Genomic DNA, 24,354 nt, shown 5'->3' with positions numbered 1-24,354 from the left:
GATTTAAGGGTATTTGGGGGAGTGGATTGTCAGTATCTGCCCAGCTAGGCGTGAGAGATAGTAATGAAGCATCGTGGACACAAGTTGTAGAAGTGTTGGAGTTTATGAGTGATGCTTCAGATGTACCCATCCTACTGGATGCTGATACAGGATATGGAAATTTCAATAATGCTAGACGACTAGTCAGGAAACTGGAGGATAGAGGAGTAGCAGGTATAATGATGTGTACTTTTAAAACATGATTATAATTTACAAGTAACCAGTTGTGGATAAAAAAAAAGACACATAGTTTTGGTTGAAATCACCTTTGATAATTTGTCTTATTCATGAAATGAATGAAAGTAATCTAAAACATGTTTGCTTTCATAGGAAAGAATAGGCTGGGATTGATTAATTTGTACAAATTGGCCCTGATGGAAAAACTGGTTAAACTAACAAAAAGAAGACCTTGAATACATTTATTGTCAGATATCTTTTATTGTGTGTGTAGGTGTACTAGATTTCATATACATGTACTTAAAAATCAAAATTTTAGGGGCATTTAACTTAACTTATATATATATGAAAAACTAAAAAAAAAAGTGAAAAGCATGTGCTACAAATTTAGCTCTCCAATCTCCATTAGCATGATTAGCATGAACTAATGTATAATGAATATCTGTTTAAGGTGCCTGTTTAGAAGACAAACTGTTCCCTAAAACAAACTCTCTACATGATGGAAGAGCACAGCCATTGGCTGATATAGAGGAATTTGCTTTGAAAATCAAGGTAATAAAAATGGATATAAATTTTTTCATAAGGTTTAAATTTAGAAGTGTTTTCATCAATTGAATTAAAACTTGAATTGTAACCTATTCTGATTAAAAAAAAATCCACTGTCAAAAGAATTTGATTCTGTTTATTTGCATATAAAAAGATGATGAAGAATAAGATGTTACATAAAATTTCAATAATTACCATTACAAAACACCAGTATGATCAATTTAAGTCTGACACTTACACAATATGTATATTTAGTACCACACTTAATTTCAGGCTTGTAAGGACTCACAGACAGATCCTGATTTCTGTATTGTGGCTAGAGTTGAAGCCTTTATAGCAGGCTGGGGTTTAGATGAAGCTCTGAAAAGGGCAGAAGCATACAGAAATGCAGGTAAAAAACTAGCTGGTATATTTATTACATAAACAGAATTCTTTAATAACTATGTATTTTATTTTCAATGCTAAGGAACTACAAATCAGAACCTTTTTGAAAGTTGGTTTCAAGCTTCAGTTGCTGGACCATATTATACAGTGTGATGCATTTTAAAGTTGATCAACTTTTTTGTGACCATATTATGCATTATGTCATGCATTTTCAAATTAATTGCTCATCAACCATCTATTTACAAAATACTTATACAAATGTATATTCTAAAAAAATTCTATCACACTTTTCTCTGCAACTTTAAAATGTGAATACCCTTATATTTTGAGTCATGCTGAACAGCTTATTGTCTACCAAATACAGCATGAGCTCACCATGCTCACTGTTCAACTACTGTGGGTGCTAAACACTTTCATATATAAAAAACTAGGGGTTATTCCCCGACTAAAAATAACCATGGCTTGAAACCCATGTTTATTTACTTAATTGGTGAAAAGTATCATGTTTTTTGTATTTGATTGTAAACATTAGTTAACTAGCTTTCAATTAAAACAGGTTAAATGATTGAAATAATTTTTAAAGTTATATTAAATAAACATGTTTTGAGGGGAGACAACACTGTAAACATCCTGTTTTTAGGCAGTGAAAAATGAAAACTTATTTGCAGCCATTGTAGCTCTTTTGGGAGCAGGAGACCTTCCCCTGAAACAAGACTTATTTGAAAGGCCTTGTAAAAATTTCATACAGTTTTGATTATGAAAAATGTGCATGTCTTTATGGGTATGAACATGACCTGATTTAAGGTTTTTTTATACGACCGCAAAATTTGAAAAAAATTTCGTTGTATATTGCTATCACGTTGGCGTCATCGTCGTCGTCGTCGTCGTCCGAATACTTTTAGTTTTCGCACTCTAACTTTAGTAAAAGTGAATAGAAATCAATGAAATTTAAACACAAGGTTTATGACCACAAAAGGAAGGTTGGGATTGATTTTGGGAGTTTTGGTCCCAACATTTTAGGAATTGGGGGCCAAAAAGGGCCCAAATAAGCATTTTCTTGGTTTTCGCACTATAACTTTAGTTTAAGTGAATAGAAATCTATGAAATTTTGACACAAGGTTTATGACCACAAAAGGAAGGTTGGGATTGATTTTGGGAGTTTTGGTTCCAACAGTTTAGGAATTAAGGGCCAAAAAAGGGCCCAAATAAGCATTATCTTGGTTTTCGCACAATAACTTTAGTATAAGTAAATAGAAATTGATGAAATTTTAACACAAGGTTTATGACCACAAAAGGAAGGTTGGGATTGATTTTTGAAGTTTTGGTCCTAACAGTTTAGGAATAAGGGGCCCAAAGGGTCCAAAATTGAACTTATTGTGATTTCATCAAAAATTGAATAATTGGGGTTCTTTGATATGCCGAATCTAACTATGTATGTAGATTCTTAATTTTTGGTCCCGTTTTCAAATTGGTCTACATTAAGGTCCATAGGGTCCAAAATTAAACTTAGTTTGATTTTAACAAAAATTGAATCCTTGGGGTTCTTTGATATGCTGAATTTAAAAATGTACTTAGATTTTTAATTATTGGCCTAGTTTTCAAGTTGGTCCAAATGGGGGTCCAAAATTAAACTTTGTTTGATTTCATCAAAAATTGAATAAATGGGTTCTTTGATATGCCAAATCTAACTGTGTATGTAGATTCTTAATTTTTGGTCCAGTTTTCAAATTGGTCTACATTAAGGTCCAAAGGGCCAAAATTAAACAAAGTTTGATTTTAACAAAAATTAAATTCTTGGGCTTATTTGATATGCTTTATCTAAATATGTACTTTGATTTTTGATTATGGGCCCCAGTTTTCAAGTTGGTCCAAATCAGGATTCCATATCAAGTATTGTGCAATAGCAAGAAATTTTTAATTGCACAGTATTGCACAATAGCAAGAAATATCTAATTGCACAATATTGTGCAATAGCAATTAATTTTCAATTGAAGTTATCTTTCTTTGTATAGAATAGTAGTTGATAATATATATGGGAAATTTGCCAGACATGACTATGATGTCATTTTCTATTTTTATTTGCCAATAACTTTATGTAAATAACTTCATTGGAAATTTGCCAATACAAAATGTTGCTGATGAAGCTTTTTTTCCTTATCTTATCTAAAATGTTTTTAGATAATGTATGTTGGACATTTGCCAGACATGACTATGATGTCATTTTCTATTTTTATTTGCCAATAACTTTATGTAAATAACTTCATTGGAAATTTGCCAATATAAAATGTTGCTGATGAAGTTTTTTTTATTGTTTTATACAATAAACAATGTATATTCACTTTTACTACCAACCAATCTTTACCATTCAGTGATAACAAGCACTTTATTTTTACATTTTGATATTTTATGATGTATTTAAAAGAGTAGTTATTGTTGCAAACTCCATTAGAAATTTGAATTGATATCAGTTTTGGAAAAAGGGAAACGGGGATGTGAAAAAAGGGGGGGGGGGTTTAAATTTTTCTCATTTCAGATTTCATAAATAAAAAGAAAATTTATTCAAACATTTTTTTGAGAGGATTAATATTCAACAGCATAGTGAATTGCTCAAAGGCAAAAAAAAAACTTTTTAAGTTCATTAGACCACATTCATTCTGTGTCAGAAACCTATGCTGTGTCAACTATTTAATTTTAGATTTAAAAAGTTTGAAGAAATCTTTGATTTGTAAATCTTGACATTTTTTTTGTGTAAAAAAAAACCATGTAATGTCAAAAATTTTATCACAATCCAAATTCAGAGCTGTATCACGCTTGAATGTTTTGTCCATACTTGCCCCAACTGTTCAGGGTTCGACCTCTGCGGTCGTATAAAGCTGCGCCCTGCGGAGCACCTGGTTTATGTTCAAATTAGGCATTTTTTCCTCATGTTCTTTGGATGGATTTTTTTTAATATGATAAAAGTACACTTTATATTTATTTCATTAGAAACTAGAGAACATTCTGATTCCAGTGATATCTAGTTTTATACAAGTATCTTTATTAATCAGTTCACCACTAAGGGTCACTTATGCATAGTCCCTCAAAATATGACATCATAGAAAAAAACTGTTGATTGCACCCTGTGAAAGTACTTTTATTCATGGGGTGCCAATTTTTGTAGTTTTCTTGGAGGATATAGTACTACTTTATCCACAAATGTAAGTGTCCAAAGAAACATAACAACTGTTATCCAAATCAAGACATGGAAAGATCATCATATAGATAAACCCATATAACCTAGAGAATACATAGAATATCTATATATAGCTAAAATCCATGAAGTTTAGCACCACAAATATGTAACTTTTGCTCAAAGCACAAATAAAAGTTCTTTCACGGCATTTGTTCCTATTTTACTTCTACTGTTTGTAATGTTTTGTTTGACATACATTGATGGGCTTATTGTTAATTTATATTCTAGAATTTGATATTTTTTTATAGGTGCAGATGCCATTTTAATGCACAGTAAGAAGGCTGATCCTTCTGACATAGAGGCCTTTATGAAGGCTTGGAACAATCAGTTTGTATTATGATCAATAAGATTTGCTGTTGTATGATTATGTTACTGATTTATTGGGCTAAATAAATCATTAAATGTTATAGAGAGGTTACTTGGAAATTATCCTAACCTGGTATCCAAAAATATTCCAAAATTTTGTAAGAGGTGGTAATTATTTCTACTGTTCAAAGTATTCTTGAAAGATATATAGTGATTAATTTGTGTTGGTGGGTGCAGTCCTTATTTTACAATACCCAGCAGCTCCTTTTACATGTTCTATTCATCTGTAAATGATGAAATCATTATTTTAGAACCAAAAAAAGAGAACAATCATATGAGACATTAAATTTAACTTCCAAAATTTTATTACTAGAGTTTTGATCAGGGATCTGGAAACCTAGAATTTTTAGACATGAGCTTTAATAAATGAAACCTGTTTTATTGAAATTGCAGATTGGTATTACGGTCAAGAAATGTATTTGTTACAGAAATAATTTTTGGTCTTTTCATTGCAATTGGTTTTTTTATTTGTTTTTTTTTGGGGGGGGAGGGGGGTAATTTGCTCCTGATTTTGTTTTGTTAGCTTCTATAAGAAAAAACGAAATTATTGTTTCAAAAACTTTGGGTTTATCATAGTGACATCTTCGAGGAAAGGGATTGGGAATAGACCAGTTCCTACCATATAGACTACAAATCTTACAGATAAAAATGTTTCAGTTCATTGCTTTACTATAGAACTAACCTTTTGTTTCAGGGACCTGTAGTGATTGTACCAACAAAATACTACAAAACACCAACAGACCATTTCCGTGATATGGGTGTTTCTATGGTAATATGGGCCAATCATAACCTTAGAGCTTCTGTCAGTGCTATCCAACAAACAACCAAACAGATCTATGATGATCAATCGTTAGTTAATGTAGAAGATAAGGTAACTATTGCTCATCCTAATGGTATATCACCTATTCTTTTGACAGGCCCACTCAATAATTTTTTTCAACTTGCTAGTAAACTAGCTTAAAATCTACAGTAAGATTTGTCACCAAACATGCCAAAAGTACAAACTCAAATTATAATGTCTTAATATTATGTCTTTGTGGCGTATATTTCTAAAGGCTGCTGCTTTGTTAACAAGTAGATGATACCTATTTTAAGGTTTGGTAAACCTGACAATGAGTAAAACCCTCATTACAACTTTTCGCACTTGAACACAAAATGCTTTCTTGAGACAGTTTAAGTAGGGTGAGAACTAAGGACCAGTCACTCCATAATGCTGTCTTTATCTTAACATATGATTTAATAGACATATCCTTAACCATTACAGTGTTTTTATGCCCCACTTAAGAGCATTATGTTTTTTTCTCCATTCGTTCATTCGTCTGTCCAGCTTCAGGTTTAAGTATATTGTCAAGGTAGTTTTTGAGGAAGTCGAAGTCCAATCAACTTTGTTTGCCTCAACCAAATGTTATAAAACTTAAACACAATACAAATTACCATAATACACAGATCAAGTTCAAATTTGGGTTGTGTCACTTTTACAGTTCTTGAGTTATGCCCCTTTCAAAAGTTATATTGCAAGTTGAGACATTATCTGTGTCCCATGGATTTCATTCACAAGTTTTAAAGTTGATGAATTTTGAATTTCAATCATAACAGTAGTATTCAGTGTAATTTATATTATAAAATATATTATTAAACAAAATTTTTTTTATTTTAGATTGTTAGTGTGAAAGAAATATTCAGGTTACAAAGAGATGATGAATTAGTCCAAGCTGAAGACAAATATCTACCAAAAAATTAAACAAGAAATCATGGTGCTAAAAAATGTGTTCTTTAGATATTTCACTTGCAAATTAATTAGCCTTTAAGGTATTACTAAGCAGCAAAGTATCTGCACCGGTGATTTTATTCTGGTATTAATTGTTATTAACCAATAGAGCATACATGTATTAAATTTGTTGTTTTAAACTTTGGTATTTTTTGTATATTTTTAAGGGATATGGTCTAAAATATACTTTTTTTTATATACTTATACTTCAAGCAATATATAAGATAGTATTTATTTCATATAAGGACTTTATATTTATTTAATGGCTATATATGAATAATTTTATACAACTTGTTAGGGTTTTGACCGAGATGTCACAATTCACTGAACATTCTAATCATGCATATCGTGTATAAACTTTTAAGTTTAAGTAGTTTACCACAAAGTTATGGTTACATCAACTTGATACACATTTCACATGTTTATTATAATGTGAGCTTTTTGAAATATTGTAAAATTTTGTTTTTGGACCAGAATCCATGCTTTATATTCTTATTCTGCATTAAATAATATATTTGAGAAAATAATTTAATATTTAGAACTTTAAAACTTTAAATAACTTGAAATTGTCACCATGCATAGATGTTGAAAATCAAACCTTATCAATCAATCAATCCACAATTGTTAAAGTTCAAAGGTCAACATTTTTTTTATTAACAAGAAATAAAATAAATTTGTTTAAATTATACTATGCATATAACTCCCTGTTGAAGACCTATAATTGTTTTCTTTTATAAATTGTGACTTGGATGGAGAGTTGTCTAATTGGCACTCATACCACATCTTTTTATATCTATATACTATATTTATTATAAATAAAAAAAACACTTAATTTTTTTTTTGAAAGTATGATAATAATTGTGATTTTGGTAGACCATATCTCTAAGTTTAGTGGGAAACTATGTTAATCATATTAAGATGATTTTATCTAATGATACATGCCATATTTCTTGTTATAAATTTTGTCAACAAACCAATCTTGATTTTTACAGGTTGTTTATTGTGCCATTTTTAGTGAAAGGTATTTAAATTGTGGGAAATATTTTGTTAGTCAATAATTTAGAAACAAAATTTCGTTGTTTTGTAATAGGATGTTTGATTATTAAATGTAAATTTTACATTAGGGAACATTGTAATTTATAATTTTTAAATGACACAAATGGGTTATTTGTAAAAAGTTGACAAAGATGTTGGTATTATGGTATAAGTATTACTATGTGGTTGTATTGTGTAAATTCAAATTAAACATTCAGTTTTTCATAGCTTTCATGTTTTAAAAAAAATTAAAATGTAACATATTACTAAAATAAAGTAATTGTTGTCTGAATATATTATAAACTGACTGACCAAAATTTCATTATGACAACAATGTCCAAGTGGTCTAAGTAGTTTAACTACTGTATCACAAGCCTGTCAACACTGAGGTTGAGAGTTTAAACCCTACATGTGTTCAATTCCAATCTATCTTAATTGACAAGGATTATCAGTTTTCCTGCCATAGGTTGTAGTTCCTCTCAAGGCACTCTGGCTTCCTCCACCAATAAAAACTGACTGCCATGAAAAGCCAATAGTGCTAAAAATGGTGTTAAACATCAATCAATCATTACTATAGACAATCAAAAATAATTAGTATGACGTCAAAGAAGACAATTGTTTAATATTCTTTTTATTTAAAAATATTGGAAATTATATGTTTTGATTTCAATCCTAAAGGTTGGGAAATTTATCTGATAAGAATATTACAAATGTTACCTATTTATCAGTACATTTTTTTATAATTAAAAAAACAATATTTTCTTGGATAACAAGTTATTTAAAATAAATGTCTACATGTATGGTGTATGAGGGAGTTTTGACCAAGTTTAAGGCAGCTTAGAATGTCAATTTTCAGACATTTAAAAGGGAGACAATGTTTATTGTTGATCCCTGAGTACCGGTATTTAATCATTTTCCCGTTTCATTGACGACTTCTTTTCAAATCATGATCATTTTCCTTTGTGATGTATTATAAGTTCAGTATTAATTTTGTTCATATGTATCTCTTTTGAATAACATGTATGTGTATGAAAGCATTCCTTATTTATCTTCTTTGATAGACATTTACTGATGCATATTTATTATAAATAAAACATGCATTTGGATACTAAATTTTTTCAGTAGCATACATACAAAAATATATAATATATAAGTATTAGTCTTAGGAAAACATAATTTTTGTTTTAAGGTCTCTCAGAATATTTGATAACATTTTGATTGGTTAATGTTTTTATTAAACAAAAACTGAAGTTTACAGAAGATTGTCCAACCAACTATCTGTTAAACCTGTATTTTCTCATTAACTTTTGAAATCTGTATTGGACTTTTTTAAAACTATTATTAGTTTTTAATATACATTGTGTAGTGCTACTGTGATTTCATTAATTTATATTAGTAATATTTTTTACTAAAAGATCTGCCTTTACTTTAGGTCTGTAATGTCTACGAATCTCTGTTTTACAATGTCTGTTTTAAATCACAGAGCAGAATGAAATCTCATAGATTTATATTATACACTGAGTGCTTTTTTATGCTAAGTAATAGGTTAGTAATTTAGTAAGTTTTGTGTGTGAATCTTTTTTTATTATCAAGAACATTTTCATCAATTATGCTTAAAACATAAAAGATATGGTTATATGTTTGTTTAAAACGTGGTCAACTTTCTGGTACCTTTGATAACTGTTTACTAACTATTAACAGGTTTATCCATGAAGAATTACCAAATATTGTGATTGCAATTTCTTATTAAGACCAAACCTTAATTTTCCACATCAGACACCTATGTAAAGCAAATTTCATTTATACAGTGCAAAGTATCAAAGTCTAGTGAATTTCAATTTGCTGTTAAAAAATGGAGACGCACACACAATTTTAATTTAGCTTAATTAAATGTAATTTGATTCTTTTCTTTGGTGAATTTCAGATCATTTTAATTCCACATACTAAAAATTCTGCAGTCATGTTTTGTTTTTCAATCCTGTTCTTAAGAAGAAGAATTGTAACAGATAAATGATTTAATTTTGATAGAGATTTAAAGCAGGGAATGTGTCCAAAAAAGCAACAATGGGTTTTCAATGCAGCAAGAAATCCCTCAACTTGAGGTTGGCTTCAGCTGGCCCCTAAACTATAAATGTAAACTAGAGGGAAATAGAAGCCTCACTAAACTCACAACCAAACAAATGAACCAGTATTTAAAAAAAAAAGACTCAGGACTCAGAAACTTTGTTGTTTTCTGTGTTTGTTTTTTTTTAAATTTAAATTTTGGTTCATCAATATGTTGCATGTTAAGTATCCCCCCATTTTGCTTAACTAATATACATTATAGTTTAGGGTCCAGCTGAAGCACACCTCTAGGTGTAGAATTTTCTTGCTGCATTTAAGTCCCATGTGTTCTTCTCTTTGGTCTGGCTTTTTAACACATTCCATATGTCCATGTTTCCATTCACTATTCTGATTCTTCAATATCGTTTAATTCGGAAAAAAAAACTTATTAGTGCATATTATCAGAATTCTTATTGTAATTTTAAATTTAATTGGGAAATGATAGGTAGTTGAAATTATTCATTTGTTTATCAATTTAGAATAATTTGAAAATGTAATTGTGATTAAATATTTAATGAAATCCAAATAAATTGAGGGATAAATAAATAGCTAGTTTTATTTCTTTATCATTTAAACAGTTTTTTTTTGTTTTTTTTACTTTTGTCGCAAAAAGCTTGACATAGAGATAGTGATCTGGCGGCTACATTAGTTAGCTAGCTAGCTTCTTATAAGCTTTATATTTTAGAAGATGGAAGACCTTGATGCTTCATACTTTGTGTATAGATGCCTTATGTAATGAAGGTTTTTGTGTTATGGCATTTTTTTCTAATACAATTGGAATGATTGCAATAGGTCAAATATATTTAGTGTATGTCAGTCTCACAGGTTTTATTTGACCTTGACTTCATTTTCACGGTTCATTGCTCAGTGTTGAAGTTATGTGTTTTGGTCTGGGTTTTTTTCAAACTATAAGCAATAGTTCAACTATATTTGTTGTATGGAAGGATTGTATTAGGAGTATAGGTCTGGCAGGTATCATCTGATCTTGACCTTATTTTCATTGTTCATTGGTCTAGTTTTTTTGAAGTTTTAATGGTCAAGTTTGTTTCTCATATACTATTTAGGCAATAGTCAACGACATTTGGTGTATTGCAGTGGCGGATCCAGAAATTTTCATAAGCGGGGCCCACTGACTGACCTAAGAGGGGGCCCGCTCCAGTCACGCTTCAATGATTCCCTATATAAGCAACCAATTTTTTTCCCAAAAAGGGGGGCCCGGGCCCCAAGGCCCCCCCCTAAATCCACCTCTGTATTGAATGATTGTAGGGTGTGCATGTATTTCTCTTGGTTTATTTGACTTTGACCTCATTTTCGTGGATCATGTTAATTTTATGTGATTCTTGTATAAAGCTTTATATTAAGGACTATCAACATAAAATCAATGGTTAGTAAAGAAGGCGAGACATTTTAGTGTGTCCACTCTTGTGTCACTGTTACAGTTGTTTCTTTAAGTATTTGCAGAGACATATATAATATTATATGTCTCTGGTATTAGTCAATATAAAGGTAAGAAGTTTATACTTTGCTTGTAATTTGTGGGAAAGGTCTTCCACCTAAGTTATTTATGGAAAGAGAGATATTTGTATTACTTTTCAAATGGTGTAGCAATGGTTAAAGAATTCAAAATAACTTCAAGCTGGTTTGCACTTAAGTCAGTTGTATACTAAACATCATGCAAAATTAATTGACTGCTATTTCCGTCACACATAGATTTGTTAAGGATGTTTGCTTCTCTGTTTTGTGAATTGGTCGTTAGGATTATAAACTATGTCATCTATCATTGAGTTCAATTGTGTAACTCAAGTTGTCTGTAAATATGCATTATATAGGTAAAATAAAATTGTCATTTGGATTGGATTGAAATTGCGATATAATTAGTCAATTATAAAAGAGAGGCGGGTGATATCGGAATTTCAAGCTCATATGACGCACACAAACTAACAATGCCTTGGAAAAAACTAAAAACACAACATGGGAAACCAAAGACAGAGCTGAAGAATACCGACAAAATCAGTGGTAATCTCGGTACCCTGGAAGAGTAGCATAATCTTGCTCCACTTCTGGTACTCATTGTGATGATCATGCAAGTACAAAACCTGTCATAATACTAAGTACTGCTTCGTTAATGTCATATTCGGGGAAAAGTTGATAGGAGTGTGATATCGTGTGAAAGATCATATACCCAAAGCAAAAGTACAATGATCATTTGGCAAATATAATTTTTTCAAAAATAAAAAAAGGGCAGTTTTAGACTTCTTAGTATTTTATAAAAATTTAAATGGTATGACATGTTTTACCCTTCGAGGTTTGAAAGACTGGTAAGTAACTAAAGTATAAGAGAAGACGGAAGTTTGTGTTTTTTTTGTTTTGGTATTTTGTTAAAAAAAAAAATATATATATATACAAAGCATGCATGTTTCCGTCTCATTTGTTTAAGATCGCATAGCTTGATTCAAAAGACCCCGTGTTTAATTAACATGATTGATTGAATCAATAAAGTAATATAAAAATCATTTATCAATCATGTTTCGGAGGGGAAATCCATTTGACAATTGTTTATAAAACAATTGATTTATATTTTGTGTCTGTTATCTTTTAATCGTTTTTTTTTGTCAATTTGTTATCTTTCTAACTATCTTTTGGCTTATTAAAAGGTTTCTACTGCCAACTATATGGTAAAATTCCATTTCAACTCGTTAAATACTCACGGAATGTCATCAACAGTTTCGTAACAAATACCAGTTAATAGATGCTTTACATAGTTTCGTAAAATATACTAGTGGTATTTCCCAAAGTAAAAATAGAAAATACTGGGATTTCTATCGGATCACTTCGCTGCAGTTAAGGTGAGAGGAACGTAAATAAACACCTCTAGCGGAAAACGGGAAAATTGACATAAGTTCTCATGTCGAAAACAGTTACTATTTTCAATATCAAACTTGAGTCACTATAAGTCGACCGCCTGGGAATACCGGGTGTTGTAGACATTCCTTTTTATAATTTTCTCTGTGTGTTCCTATATATCTTCTTCTAGCTCCTTCACCTGTCCTCTTATTTTCATTTTCCCGGGACCTTCATTTTATTTTGTCCCGCGGCATGTTCATATTTACCTTGATAAAACTGTTATAAAAAGGTCGACAGACGAATTCCTAAGTCACTACAAGTCGTAACGAACGAATATAACTTTACCGGTAAATTTGTCAAATTAGGAAAAAAACACGAAATTTTCAGTTTACAATCGTTAATTTGCGCTTTGACTGAAGTCTGACTTCACAAGGAAGTACGTCGATCCTCTCCATTGTCGAATATTGTCATAGCGACGCTAGGGTGAATTCGAGGACGCTGAAAGGTTATGGCTGCATGTTTGGTAAGTCTTTCGAAGCACAAAATTAATTTCAAATGCCGTTATGTAGCTACAATAACAGCATTTTTTTCAACGGATCTTTGTGAAAAAGTGCATTTAGGCAGAATATGTTGTAACGCTAGTAAAAATTGTCTACCTCCGACGGGACTCGAACCCGCAATCCCCGGCTTAGGAGGCCGGTGCCTTATCCATTGGGCCACGGAGGCGTATGTAGTTGTGCATTTTAATACCCATGTAATTCGTGGACGTCGTTTCTGTAAATTCGCACATATCCTTGAAATCAACTTTCTAGTGAACTTGAAAATTGAAATTATGGAGGACAGAAACTACAAATGGCAAACTGTATTTCATCGATTGATCTCATATCTGTATAAATTTCATCCGTTTCATAAGTTTTCTGTATAAAAATCTCATGTCGAAAACAGTTTCTATTTCAATATCAAAGTGATGATTCCATATATATACTTCCCGCGTTTCTTAGCTTTATATTCCTTTATTTTGCTCACCTTAGTGTCTACGACCATATCACGCTGAAAACACCGGTTCTCGTCCGATCACCGCAGTTAAGCAGCGTCGAGCTCGGTTAGTACTTGGATGGGTGACCGCCTGGGAATACCGGGTGTTGTAGACATTCCTTTTTATAATTTTCTCTGTGTGTTCCTATATATCTTCTTCTAGCTCCTTCACCTGTCCTCTTATTTTCATTTTCCCGGGACCTTCATTTTATTTTGTCCCGCGGCATGTTCATATTTACCTTGATAAAACTGTTATAAAAAGGTCGACAGACGAATTCCTAAGTCACTACAAGTCGTAACGAACGAATATAACTTTACCGGTAAATTTGTCAAATTAGGAAAAAACACGAAATTTTCAGTTTACAATCGTTAATTTGCGCTTTGACTGAAGTCTGACTTCACAAGGAAGTACGTCGATCCTCTCCATTGTCGAATATTGTCATAGCGACGCTAGGGTGAATTCGAGGACGCTGAAAGGTTATGGCTGCATGTTTGGTAAGTCTTTCGAAGCACAAAATTAATTTCAAATGCCGTTATGTAGCTACAATAACAGCATTTTTTTCAACGGATCTTTGTGAAAAAGTGCATTTAGGCAGAATATGTTGTAACGCTAGTAAAAATTGTCTACCTCCGACGGGACTCGAACCCGCAATCCCCGGCTTAGGAGGCCGGTGCCTTATCCATTGGGCCACGGAGGCGTATGTAGTTGTGCATTTTAATACCCATGTAATTCGTGGACGTCGTTTCTGTAAATTCGCACATATCCTTGAAATCAACTTTCTAGTGAACTTGAAAATTGAAATTATGGAGGACAGAAACTACAAATGGCAAACTGTATTTCATCGATTGATCTCATATCTGTATAAATTTCATCCGTTTCATAAGTTTTCTGTATAAAAATCTCATGTCGAAAACAGTTTCTATTTCAATATCAAAGTGATGATTCCATATATATACTTCCCGCGTTTCTTAGCTTTATATTCCTTTATTTTGCTCACCTTAGTGTCTACGACCATATCACGCTGAAAACACCGGTTCTCGTCCGATCACCGCAGTTAAGCAGCGTCGAGCTCGGTTAGTACTTGGATGGGTGACCGCCTGGGAATACCGGGTGTTGTAGACATTCCTTTTTATAATTTTCTCTGTGTGTTCCTATATATCTTCTTCTAGCTCCTTCACCTGTCCTCTTATTTTCATTTTCCCGGGACCTTCATTTTATTTTGTCCCGCGGCATGTTCATATTTACCTTGATAAAACTGTTATAAAAAGGTCGACAGACGAATTCCTAAGTCACTACAAGTCGTAACGAACGAATATAACTTTACCGGTAAATTTGTCAAATTAGGAAAAAACACGAAATTTTCAGTTTACAATCGTTAATTTGCGCTTTGACTGAAGTCTGACTTCACAAGGAAGTACGTCGATCCTCTCCATTGTCGAATATTGTCATAGCGACGCTAGGGTGAATTCGAGGACGCTGAAAGGTTATGGCTGCATGTTTGGTAAGTCTTTCGAAGCACAAAATTAATTTCAAATGCCGTTATGTAGCTACAATAACAGCATTTTTTTCAACGGATCTTTGTGAAAAAGTGCATTTAGGCAGAATATGTTGTAACGCTAGTAAAAATTGTCTACCTCCGACGGGACTCGAACCCGCAATCCCCGGCTTAGGAGGCCGGTGCCTTATCCATTGGGCCACGGAGGCGTATGTAGTTGTGCATTTTAATACCCATGTAATTCGTGGACGTCGTTTCTGTAAATTCGCACATATCCTTGAAATCAACTTTCTAGTGAACTTGAAAATTGAAATTATGGAGGACAGAAACTACAAATGGCAAACTGTATTTCATCGATTGATCTCATATCTGTATAAATTTCATCCGTTTCATAAGTTTTCTGTATAAAAATCTCATGTCGAAAACAGTTTCTATTTCAATATCAAAGTGATGATTCCATATATATACTTCCCGCGTTTCTTAGCTTTATATTCCTTTATTTTGCTCACCTTAGTGTCTACGACCATATCACGCTGAAAACACCGGTTCTCGTCCGATCACCGCAGTTAAGCAGCGTCGAGCTCGGTTAGTACTTGGATGGGTGACCGCCTGGGAATACCGGGTGTTGTAGACATTCCTTTTTATAATTTTCTCTGTGTGTTCCTATATATCTTCTTCTAGCTCCTTCACCTGTCCTCTTATTTTCATTTTCCCGGGACCTTCATTTTATTTTGTCCCGCGGCATGTTCATATTTACCTTGATAAAACTGTTATAAAAAGGTCGACAGACGAATTCCTAAGTCACTACAAGTCGTAACGAACGAATATAACTTTACCGGTAAATTTGTCAAATTAGGAAAAAACACGAAATTTTCAGTTTACAATCGTTAATTTGCGCTTTGACTGAAGTCTGACTTCACAAGGAAGTACGTCGATCCTCTCCATTGTCGAATATTGTCATAGCGACGCTAGGGTGAATTCGAGGACGCTGAAAGGTTATGGCTGCATGTTTGGTAAGTCTTTCGAAGCACAAAATTAATTTCAAATGCCGTTATGTAGCTACAATAACAGCATTTTTTTCAACGGATCTTTGTGAAAAAGTGCATTTAGGCAGAATATGTTGTAACGCTAGTAAAAATTGTCTACCTCCGACGGGACTCGAACCCGCAATCCCCGGCTTAGGAGGCCGGTGCCTTATCCATTGGGCCACGGAGGCGTATGTAGTTGTGCATTTTAATACCCATGTAATTCGTGGACGTCGTTTCTGTAAATTCGCACATATCCTTGAAATCAACTTTCTAGTGAACTTGAAAATTGAAATTATGGAGGACAGAAACTACAAATGGCAAACTGTATTTCATCGATTGATCTCATATCTGTATAAATTTCATCCGTTTCATAAGTTTTCTGTATAAAAATCTCATGTCGAAAACAGTTTCTATTTCAATATCAAAGTGATGATTCCATATATATACTTCCCGCGTTTCTTAGCTTTATATTCCTTTATTTTGCTCACCTTAGTGTCTACGACCATATCACGCTGAAAACACCGGTTCTCGTCCGATCACCGCAGTTAAGCAGCGTCGAGCTCGGTTAGTACTTGGATGGGTGACCGCCTGGGAATACCGGGTGTTGTAGACATTCCTTTTTATAATTTTCTCTGTGTGTTCCTATATATCTTCTTCTAGCTCCTTCACCTGTCCTCTTATTTTCATTTTCCCGGGACCTTCATTTTATTTTGTCCCGCGGCATGTTCATATTTACCTTGATAAAACTGTTATAAAAAGGTCGACAGACGAATTCCTAAGTCACTACAAGTCGTAACGAACGAATATAACTTTACCGGTAAATTTGTCAAATTAGGAAAAAACACGAAATTTTCAGTTTACAATCGTTAATTTGCGCTTTGACTGAAGTCTGACTTCACAAGGAAGTACGTCGATCCTCTCCATTGTCGAATATTGTCATAGCGACGCTAGGGTGAATTCGAGGACGCTGAAAGGTTATGGCTGCATGTTTGGTAAGTCTTTCGAAGCACAAAATTAATTTCAAATGCCGTTATGTAGCTACAATAACAGCATTTTTTTCAACGGATCTTTGTGAAAAAGTGCATTTAGGCAGAATATGTTGTAACGCTAGTAAAAATTGTCTACCTCCGACGGGACTCGAACCCGCAATCCCCGGCTTAGGAGGCCGGTGCCTTATCCATTGGGCCACGGAGGCGTATGTAGTTGTGCATTTTAATACCCATGTAATTCGTGGACGTCGTTTCTGTAAATTCGCACATATCCTTGAAATCAACTTTCTAGTGAACTTGAAAATTGAAATTATGGAGGACAGAAACTACAAATGGCAAACTGTATTTCATCGATTGATCTCATATCTGTATAAATTTCATCCGTTTCATAAGTTTTCTGTATAAAAATCTCATGTCGAAAACAGTTTCTATTTCAATATCAAAGTGATGATTCCATATATATACTTCCCGCGTTTCTTAGCTTTATATTCCTTTATTTTGCTCACCTTAGTGTCTACGACCATATCACGCTGAAAACACCGGTTCTCGTCCGATCACCGCAGTTAAGCAGCGTCGAGCTCGGTTAGTACTTGGATGGGTGACCGCCTGGGAATACCGGGTGTTGTAGACATTCCTTTTTATAATTTTCTCTGTGTGTTCCTATATATCTTCTTCTAGCTCCTTCACCTGTCCTCTTATTTTCATTTTCCCGGACCTTCATTTTATTTTGTCCCGCGGCATGTTCATATTTACCTTGATAAAACTGTTATAAAAAGGTCGACAGACGAATTCCTAAGTCACTACAAGTCGTAACGAACGAATATAACTTTACCGGTAAATTTGTCAAATTAGGAAAAAACACGAAATTTTCAGTTTACAATCGTTAATTTGCGCTTTGACTGAAGTCTGACTTCACAAGGAAGTACGTCGATCCTCTCCATTGTCGAATATTGTCATAGCGACGCTAGGGTGAATTCGAGGACGCTGAAAGGTTATGGCTGCATGTTTGGTAAGTCTTTCGAAGCACAAAATTAATTTCAAATGCCGTTATGTAGCTACAATAACAGCATTTTTTTCAACGGATCTTTGTGAAAAAGTGCATTTAGGCAGAATATGTTGTAACGCTAGTAAAAATTGTCTACCTCCGACGGGACTCGAACCCGCAATCCCCGGCTTAGGAGGCCGGTGCCTTATCCATTGGGCCACGGAGGCGTATGTAGTTGTGCATTTTAATACCCATGTAATTCGTGGACGTCGTTTCTGTAAATTCGCACATATCCTTGAAATCAACTTTCTAGTGAACTTGAAAATTGAAATTATGGAGGACAGAAACTACAAATGGCAAACTGTATTTCATCGATTGATCTCATATCTGTATAAATTTCATCCGTTTCATAAGTTTTCTGTATAAAAATCTCATGTCGAAAACAGTTTCTATTTCAATATCAAAGTGATGATTCCATATATATACTTCCCGCGTTTCTTAGCTTTATATTCCTTTATTTTGCTCACCTTAGTGTCTACGACCATATCACGCTGAAAACACCGGTTCTCGTCCGATCACCGCAGTTAAGCAGCGTCGAGCTCGGTTAGTACTTGGATGGGTGACCGCCTGGGAATACCGGGTGTTGTAGACATTCCTTTTTATAATTTTCTCTGTGTGTTCCTATATATCTTCTTCTAGCTCCTTCACCTGTCCTCTTATTTTCATTTTCCCGGGACCTTCATTTTATTTTGTCCCGCGGCATGTTCATATTTACCTTGATAAAACTGTTATAAAAAGGTCGACAGACGAATTCCTAAGTCACTACAAGTCGTAACGAACGAATATAACTTTACCGGTAAATTTGTCAAATTAGGAAAAAACACGAAATTTTCAGTTTACAATCGTTAATTTGCGCTTTGACTGAAGTCTGACTTCACAAGGAAGTACGTCGATCCTCTCCATTGTCGAATATTGTCATAGCGACGCTAGGGTGAATTCGAGGACGCTGAAAGGTTATGGCTGCATGTTTGGTAAGTCTTTCGAAGCACAAAATTAATTTCAAATGCCGTTATGTAGCTACAATAACAGCATTTTTTTCAACGGATCTTTGTGAAAAAGTGCATTTAGGCAGAATATGTTGTAACGCTAGTAAAAATTGTCTACCTCCGACGGGACTCGAACCCGCAATCCCCGGCTTAGGAGGCCGGTGCCTTATCCATTGGGCCACGGAGGCGTATGTAGTTGTGCATTTTAATACCCATGTAATTCGTGGACGTCGTTTCTGTAAATTCGCACATATCCTTGAAATCAACTTTCTAGTGAACTTGAAAATTGAAATTATGGAGGACAGAAACTACAAATGGCAAACTGTATTTCATCGATTGATCTCATATCTGTATAAATTTCATCCGTTTCATAAGTTTTCTGTATAAAAATCTCATGTCGAAAACAGTTTCTATTTCAATATCAAAGTGATGATTCCATATATATACTTCCCGCGTTTCTTAGCTTTATATTCCTTTATTTTGCTCACCTTAGTGTCTACGACCATATCACGCTGAAAACACCGGTTCTCGTCCGATCACCGCAGTTAAGCAGCGTCGAGCTCGGTTAGTACTTGGATGGGTGACCGCCTGGGAATACCGGGTGTTGTAGACATTCCTTTTTATAATTTTCTCTGTGTGTTCCTATATATCTTCTTCTAGCTCCTTCACCTGTCCTCTTATTTTCATTTTCCCGGGACCTTCATTTTATTTTGTCCCGCGGCATGTTCATATTTACCTTGATAAAACTGTTATAAAAAGGTCGACAGACGAATTCCTAAGTCACTACAAGTCGTAACGAACGAATATAACTTTACCGGTAAATTTGTCAAATTAGGAAAAAACACGAAATTTTCAGTTTACAATCGTTAATTTGCGCTTTGACTGAAGTCTGACTTCACAAGGAAGTACGTCGATCCTCTCCATTGTCGAATATTGTCATAGCGACGCTAGGGTGAATTCGAGGACGCTGAAAGGTTATGGCTGCATGTTTGGTAAGTCTTTCGAAGCACAAAATTAATTTCAAATGCCGTTATGTAGCTACAATAACAGCATTTTTTTCAACGGATCTTTGTGAAAAAGTGCATTTAGGCAGAATATGTTGTAACGCTAGTAAAAATTGTCTACCTCCGACGGGACTCGAACCCGCAATCCCCGGCTTAGGAGGCCGGTGCCTTATCCATTGGGCCACGGAGGCGTATGTAGTTGTGCATTTTAATACCCATGTAATTCGTGGACGTCGTTTCTGTAAATTCGCACATATCCTTGAAATCAACTTTCTAGTGAACTTGAAAATTGAAATTATGGAGGACAGAAACTACAAATGGCAAACTGTATTTCATCGATTGATCTCATATCTGTATAAATTTCATCCGTTTCATAAGTTTTCTGTATAAAAATCTCATGTCGAAAACAGTTTCTATTTCAATATCAAAGTGATGATTCCATATATATACTTCCCGCGTTTCTTAGCTTTATATTCCTTTATTTTGCTCACCTTAGTGTCTACGACCATATCACGCTGAAAACACCGGTTCTCGTCCGATCACCGCAGTTAAGCAGCGTCGAGCTCGGTTAGTACTTGGATGGGTGACCGCCTGGGAATACCGGGTGTTGTAGACATTCCTTTTTATAATTTTCTCTGTGTGTTCCTATATATCTTCTTCTAGCTCCTTCACCTGTCCTCTTATTTTCATTTTCCCGGGACCTTCATTTTATTTTGTCCCGCGGCATGTTCATATTTACCTTGATAAAACTGTTATAAAAAGGTCGACAGACGAATTCCTAAGTCACTACAAGTCGTAACGAACGAATATAACTTTACCGGTAAATTTGTCAAATTAGGAAAAAACACGAAATTTTCAGTTTACAATCGTTAATTTGCGCTTTGACTGAAGTCTGACTTCACAAGGAAGTACGTCGATCCTCTCCATTGTCGAATATTGTCATAGCGACGCTAGGGTGAATTCGAGGACGCTGAAAGGTTATGGCTGCATGTTTGGTAAGTCTTTCGAAGCACAAAATTAATTTCAAATGCCGTTATGTAGCTACAATAACAGCATTTTTTTCAACGGATCTTTGTGAAAAAGTGCATTTAGGCAGAATATGTTGTAACGCTAGTAAAAATTGTCTACCTCCGACGGGACTCGAACCCGCAATCCCCGGCTTAGGAGGCCGGTGCCTTATCCATTGGGCCACGGAGGCGTATGTAGTTGTGCATTTTAATACCCATGTAATTCGTGGACGTCGTTTCTGTAAATTCGCACATATCCTTGAAATCAACTTTCTAGTGAACTTGAAAATTGAAATTATGGAGGACAGAAACTACAAATGGCAAACTGTATTTCATCGATTGATCTCATATCTGTATAAATTTCATCCGTTTCATAAGTTTTCTGTATAAAAATCTCATGTCGAAAACAGTTTCTATTTCAATATCAAAGTGATGATTCCATATATATACTTCCCGCGTTTCTTAGCTTTATATTCCTTTATTTTGCTCACCTTAGTGTCTACGACCATATCACGCTGAAAACACCGGTTCTCGTCCGATCACCGCAGTTAAGCAGCGTCGAGCTCGGTTAGTACTTGGATGGGTGACCGCCTGGGAATACCGGGTGTTGTAGACATTCCTTTTTATAATTTTCTCTGTGTGTTCCTATATATCTTCTTCTAGCTCCTTCACCTGTCCTCTTATTTTCATTTTCCCGGGACCTTCATTTTATTTTGTCCCGCGGCATGTTCATATTTACCTTGATAAAACTGTTATAAAAAGGTCGACAGACGAATTCCTAAGTCACTACAAGTCGTAACGAACGAATATAACTTTACCGGTAAATTTGTCAAATTAGGAAAAAACACGAAATTTTCAGTTTACAATCGTTAATTTGCGCTTTGACTGAAGTCTGACTTCACAAGGAAGTACGTCGATCCTCTCCATTGTCGAATATTGTCATAGCGACGCTAGGGTGAATTCGAGGACGCTGAAAGGTTATGGCTGCATGTTTGGTAAGTCTTTCGAAGCACAAAATTAATTTCAAATGCCGTTATGTAGCTACAATAACAGCATTTTTTTCAACGGATCTTTGTGAAAAAGTGCATTTAGGCAGAATATGTTGTAACGCTAGTAAAAATTGTCTACCTCCGACGGGACTCGAACCCGCAATCCCCGGCTTAGGAGGCCGGTGCCTTATCCATTGGGCCACGGAGGCGTATGTAGTTGTGCATTTTAATACCCATGTAATTCGTGGACGTCGTTTCTGTAAATTCGCACATATCCTTGAAATCAACTTTCTAGTGAACTTGAAAATTGAAATTATGGAGGACAGAAACTACAAATGGCAAACTGTATTTCATCGATTGATCTCATATCTGTATAAATTTCATCCGTTTCATAAGTTTTCTGTATAAAAATCTCATGTCGAAAACAGTTTCTATTTCAATATCAAAGTGATGATTCCATATATATACTTCCCGCGTTTCTTAGCTTTATATTCCTTTATTTTGCTCACCTTAGTGTCTACGACCATATCACGCTGAAAACACCGGTTCTCGTCCGATCACCGCAGTTAAGCAGCGTCGAGCTCGGTTAGTACTTGGATGGGTGACCGCCTGGGAATACCGGGTGTTGTAGACATTCCTTTTTATAATTTTCTCTGTGTGTTCCTATATATCTTCTTCTAGCTCCTTCACCTGTCCTCTTATTTTCATTTTCCCGGGACCTTCATTTTATTTTGTCCCGCGGCATGTTCATATTTACCTTGATAAAACTGTTATAAAAAGGTCGACAGACGAATTCCTAAGTCACTACAAGTCGTAACGAACGAATATAACTTTACCGGTAAATTTGTCAAATTAGGAAAAAACACGAAATTTTCAGTTTACAATCGTTAATTTGCGCTTTGACTGAAGTCTGACTTCACAAGGAAGTACGTCGATCCTCTCCATTGTCGAATATTGTCATAGCGACGCTAGGGTGAATTCGAGGACGCTGAAAGGTTATGGCTGCATGTTTGGTAAGTCTTTCGAAGCACAAAATTAATTTCAAATGCCGTTATGTAGCTACAATAACAGCATTTTTTTCAACGGATCTTTGTGAAAAAGTGCATTTAGGCAGAATATGTTGTAACGCTAGTAAAAATTGTCTACCTCCGACGGGACTCGAACCCGCAATCCCCGGCTTAGGAGGCCGGTGCCTTATCCATTGGGCCACGGAGGCGTATGTAGTTGTGCATTTTAATACCCATGTAATTCGTGGACGTCGTTTCTGTAAATTCGCACATATCCTTGAAATCAACTTTCTAGTGAACTTGAAAATTGAAATTATGGAGGACAGAAACTACAAATGGCAAACTGTATTTCATCGATTGATCTCATATCTGTATAAATTTCATCCGTTTCATAAGTTTTCTGTATAAAAAATCTCATGTCGAAAACAGTTTCTATTTCAATATCAAAGTGATGATTCCATATATATACTTCCCGCGTTTCTTAGCTTTATATTCCTTTATTTTGCTCACCTTAGTGTCTACGACCATATCACGCTGAAAACACCGGTTCTCGTCCGATCACCGCAGTTAAGCAGCGTCGAGCTCGGTTAGTACTTGGATGGGTGACCGCCTGGGAATACCGGGTGTTGTAGACATTCCTTTTTATAATTTTCTCTGTGTGTTCCTATATATCTTCTTCTAGCTCCTTCACCTGTCCTCTTATTTTCATTTTCCCGGGACCTTCATTTTATTTTGTCCCGCGGCATGTTCATATTTACCTTGATAAAACTGTTATAAAAAGGTCGACAGACGAATTCCTAAGTCACTACAAGTCGTAACGAACGAATATAACTTTACCGGTAAATTTGTCAAATTAGGAAAAAACACGAAATTTTCAGTTTACAATCGTTAATTTGCGCTTTGACTGAAGTCTGACTTCACAAGGAAGTACGTCGATCCTCTCCATTGTCGAATATTGTCATAGCGACGCTAGGGTGAATTCGAGGACGCTGAAAGGTTATGGCTGCATGTTTGGTAAGTCTTTCGAAGCACAAAATTAATTTCAAATGCCGTTATGTAGCTACAATAACAGCATTTTTTTCAACGGATCTTTGTGAAAAAGTGCATTTAGGCAGAATATGTTGTAACGCTAGTAAAAATTGTCTACCTCCGACGGGACTCGAACCCGCAATCCCCGGCTTAGGAGGCCGGTGCCTTATCCATTGGGCCACGGAGGCGTATGTAGTTGTGCATTTTAATACCCATGTAATTCGTGGACGTCGTTTCTGTAAATT

General features: G+C 34.7%; 1 protein-coding gene, 1 long non-coding RNA gene and 23 other non-coding genes across 25 annotated transcripts; 13 read left to right on the top strand and 12 right to left on the bottom strand.

The window, feature by feature from the left end:
• The first annotated feature begins 6 nt into the window (after nt 1–6).
• LOC139504623 (phosphoenolpyruvate phosphomutase-like) lies at nt 7–4,718 on the top strand. Its single transcript, XM_071294673.1, has 4 exons — nt 7–213; nt 668–768; nt 1,036–1,153; nt 4,627–4,718. The coding sequence occupies exons 1-4, from the start codon at nt 105–107 to the stop codon at nt 4,716–4,718; spliced, it is 420 nt and encodes a 139-aa protein (XP_071150774.1). The 5' UTR covers nt 7–104.
• Nucleotides 4,719–5,440: 722 nt separating this feature from the next.
• LOC139504624 (uncharacterized) lies at nt 5,441–10,196 on the top strand. Its single transcript, XR_011659320.1, has 2 exons — nt 5,441–5,615; nt 6,402–10,196. It is a non-coding gene; the product is annotated as an uncharacterized lncRNA (long non-coding RNA).
• Nucleotides 10,197–13,147: 2,951 nt separating this feature from the next.
• On the bottom strand, nt 13,148–13,220 carry Trnar-ccu (transfer RNA arginine (anticodon CCU)). Its single transcript has one exon. It is a non-coding gene; the product is annotated as a tRNA-Arg (tRNA).
• Nucleotides 13,221–13,526: 306 nt separating this feature from the next.
• Nucleotides 13,527–13,645, top strand: LOC139504632 (5S ribosomal RNA). The gene has a single exon (XR_011659327.1). It is a non-coding gene; the product is annotated as a 5S ribosomal RNA (ribosomal RNA).
• A 509-nt stretch (nt 13,646–14,154) lies between these two features.
• On the bottom strand, nt 14,155–14,227 carry Trnar-ccu (transfer RNA arginine (anticodon CCU)). The gene has a single exon. It is a non-coding gene; the product is annotated as a tRNA-Arg (tRNA).
• A 306-nt stretch (nt 14,228–14,533) lies between these two features.
• Nucleotides 14,534–14,652, top strand: LOC139504631 (5S ribosomal RNA). Its single transcript, XR_011659326.1, has one exon. It is a non-coding gene; the product is annotated as a 5S ribosomal RNA (ribosomal RNA).
• Nucleotides 14,653–15,161: 509 nt separating this feature from the next.
• Trnar-ccu (transfer RNA arginine (anticodon CCU)) lies at nt 15,162–15,234 on the bottom strand. Its single transcript has one exon. It is a non-coding gene; the product is annotated as a tRNA-Arg (tRNA).
• Nucleotides 15,235–15,540: 306 nt separating this feature from the next.
• Nucleotides 15,541–15,659, top strand: LOC139504630 (5S ribosomal RNA). The gene has a single exon (XR_011659325.1). It is a non-coding gene; the product is annotated as a 5S ribosomal RNA (ribosomal RNA).
• Nucleotides 15,660–16,168: 509 nt separating this feature from the next.
• Nucleotides 16,169–16,241, bottom strand: Trnar-ccu (transfer RNA arginine (anticodon CCU)). The gene has a single exon. It is a non-coding gene; the product is annotated as a tRNA-Arg (tRNA).
• A 306-nt stretch (nt 16,242–16,547) lies between these two features.
• LOC139504629 (5S ribosomal RNA) lies at nt 16,548–16,666 on the top strand. The gene has a single exon (XR_011659324.1). It is a non-coding gene; the product is annotated as a 5S ribosomal RNA (ribosomal RNA).
• Nucleotides 16,667–17,175: 509 nt separating this feature from the next.
• On the bottom strand, nt 17,176–17,248 carry Trnar-ccu (transfer RNA arginine (anticodon CCU)). The gene has a single exon. It is a non-coding gene; the product is annotated as a tRNA-Arg (tRNA).
• A 306-nt stretch (nt 17,249–17,554) lies between these two features.
• Nucleotides 17,555–17,673, top strand: LOC139504628 (5S ribosomal RNA). Its single transcript, XR_011659323.1, has one exon. It is a non-coding gene; the product is annotated as a 5S ribosomal RNA (ribosomal RNA).
• Nucleotides 17,674–18,181: 508 nt separating this feature from the next.
• On the bottom strand, nt 18,182–18,254 carry Trnar-ccu (transfer RNA arginine (anticodon CCU)). Its single transcript has one exon. It is a non-coding gene; the product is annotated as a tRNA-Arg (tRNA).
• A 306-nt stretch (nt 18,255–18,560) lies between these two features.
• LOC139504627 (5S ribosomal RNA) lies at nt 18,561–18,679 on the top strand. The gene has a single exon (XR_011659322.1). It is a non-coding gene; the product is annotated as a 5S ribosomal RNA (ribosomal RNA).
• Nucleotides 18,680–19,188: 509 nt separating this feature from the next.
• Trnar-ccu (transfer RNA arginine (anticodon CCU)) lies at nt 19,189–19,261 on the bottom strand. Its single transcript has one exon. It is a non-coding gene; the product is annotated as a tRNA-Arg (tRNA).
• A 306-nt stretch (nt 19,262–19,567) lies between these two features.
• On the top strand, nt 19,568–19,686 carry LOC139504636 (5S ribosomal RNA). Its single transcript, XR_011659331.1, has one exon. It is a non-coding gene; the product is annotated as a 5S ribosomal RNA (ribosomal RNA).
• Nucleotides 19,687–20,195: 509 nt separating this feature from the next.
• Nucleotides 20,196–20,268, bottom strand: Trnar-ccu (transfer RNA arginine (anticodon CCU)). The gene has a single exon. It is a non-coding gene; the product is annotated as a tRNA-Arg (tRNA).
• Nucleotides 20,269–20,574: 306 nt separating this feature from the next.
• LOC139504635 (5S ribosomal RNA) lies at nt 20,575–20,693 on the top strand. The gene has a single exon (XR_011659330.1). It is a non-coding gene; the product is annotated as a 5S ribosomal RNA (ribosomal RNA).
• Nucleotides 20,694–21,202: 509 nt separating this feature from the next.
• Nucleotides 21,203–21,275, bottom strand: Trnar-ccu (transfer RNA arginine (anticodon CCU)). Its single transcript has one exon. It is a non-coding gene; the product is annotated as a tRNA-Arg (tRNA).
• A 306-nt stretch (nt 21,276–21,581) lies between these two features.
• On the top strand, nt 21,582–21,700 carry LOC139504634 (5S ribosomal RNA). Its single transcript, XR_011659329.1, has one exon. It is a non-coding gene; the product is annotated as a 5S ribosomal RNA (ribosomal RNA).
• A 509-nt stretch (nt 21,701–22,209) lies between these two features.
• On the bottom strand, nt 22,210–22,282 carry Trnar-ccu (transfer RNA arginine (anticodon CCU)). Its single transcript has one exon. It is a non-coding gene; the product is annotated as a tRNA-Arg (tRNA).
• A 306-nt stretch (nt 22,283–22,588) lies between these two features.
• Nucleotides 22,589–22,707, top strand: LOC139504633 (5S ribosomal RNA). The gene has a single exon (XR_011659328.1). It is a non-coding gene; the product is annotated as a 5S ribosomal RNA (ribosomal RNA).
• A 509-nt stretch (nt 22,708–23,216) lies between these two features.
• Trnar-ccu (transfer RNA arginine (anticodon CCU)) lies at nt 23,217–23,289 on the bottom strand. The gene has a single exon. It is a non-coding gene; the product is annotated as a tRNA-Arg (tRNA).
• A 307-nt stretch (nt 23,290–23,596) lies between these two features.
• Nucleotides 23,597–23,715, top strand: LOC139504625 (5S ribosomal RNA). Its single transcript, XR_011659321.1, has one exon. It is a non-coding gene; the product is annotated as a 5S ribosomal RNA (ribosomal RNA).
• A 509-nt stretch (nt 23,716–24,224) lies between these two features.
• Trnar-ccu (transfer RNA arginine (anticodon CCU)) lies at nt 24,225–24,297 on the bottom strand. The gene has a single exon. It is a non-coding gene; the product is annotated as a tRNA-Arg (tRNA).
• Between the last annotated feature and the right edge of the window lie 57 nt (nt 24,298–24,354).

The sequence above is a fragment of the Mytilus edulis genome, unplaced genomic scaffold (genome assembly GCF_963676685.1).
Source record: "Mytilus edulis unplaced genomic scaffold, xbMytEdul2.2 SCAFFOLD_1464, whole genome shotgun sequence".
In the NCBI taxonomy this organism is placed as follows: Eukaryota; Metazoa; Mollusca; class Bivalvia; order Mytilida; family Mytilidae; genus Mytilus; species Mytilus edulis.
The sequence above is the reverse complement of the archived record's forward strand: the minus strand, read 5'-3'. Positions and strand labels throughout refer to the sequence as shown.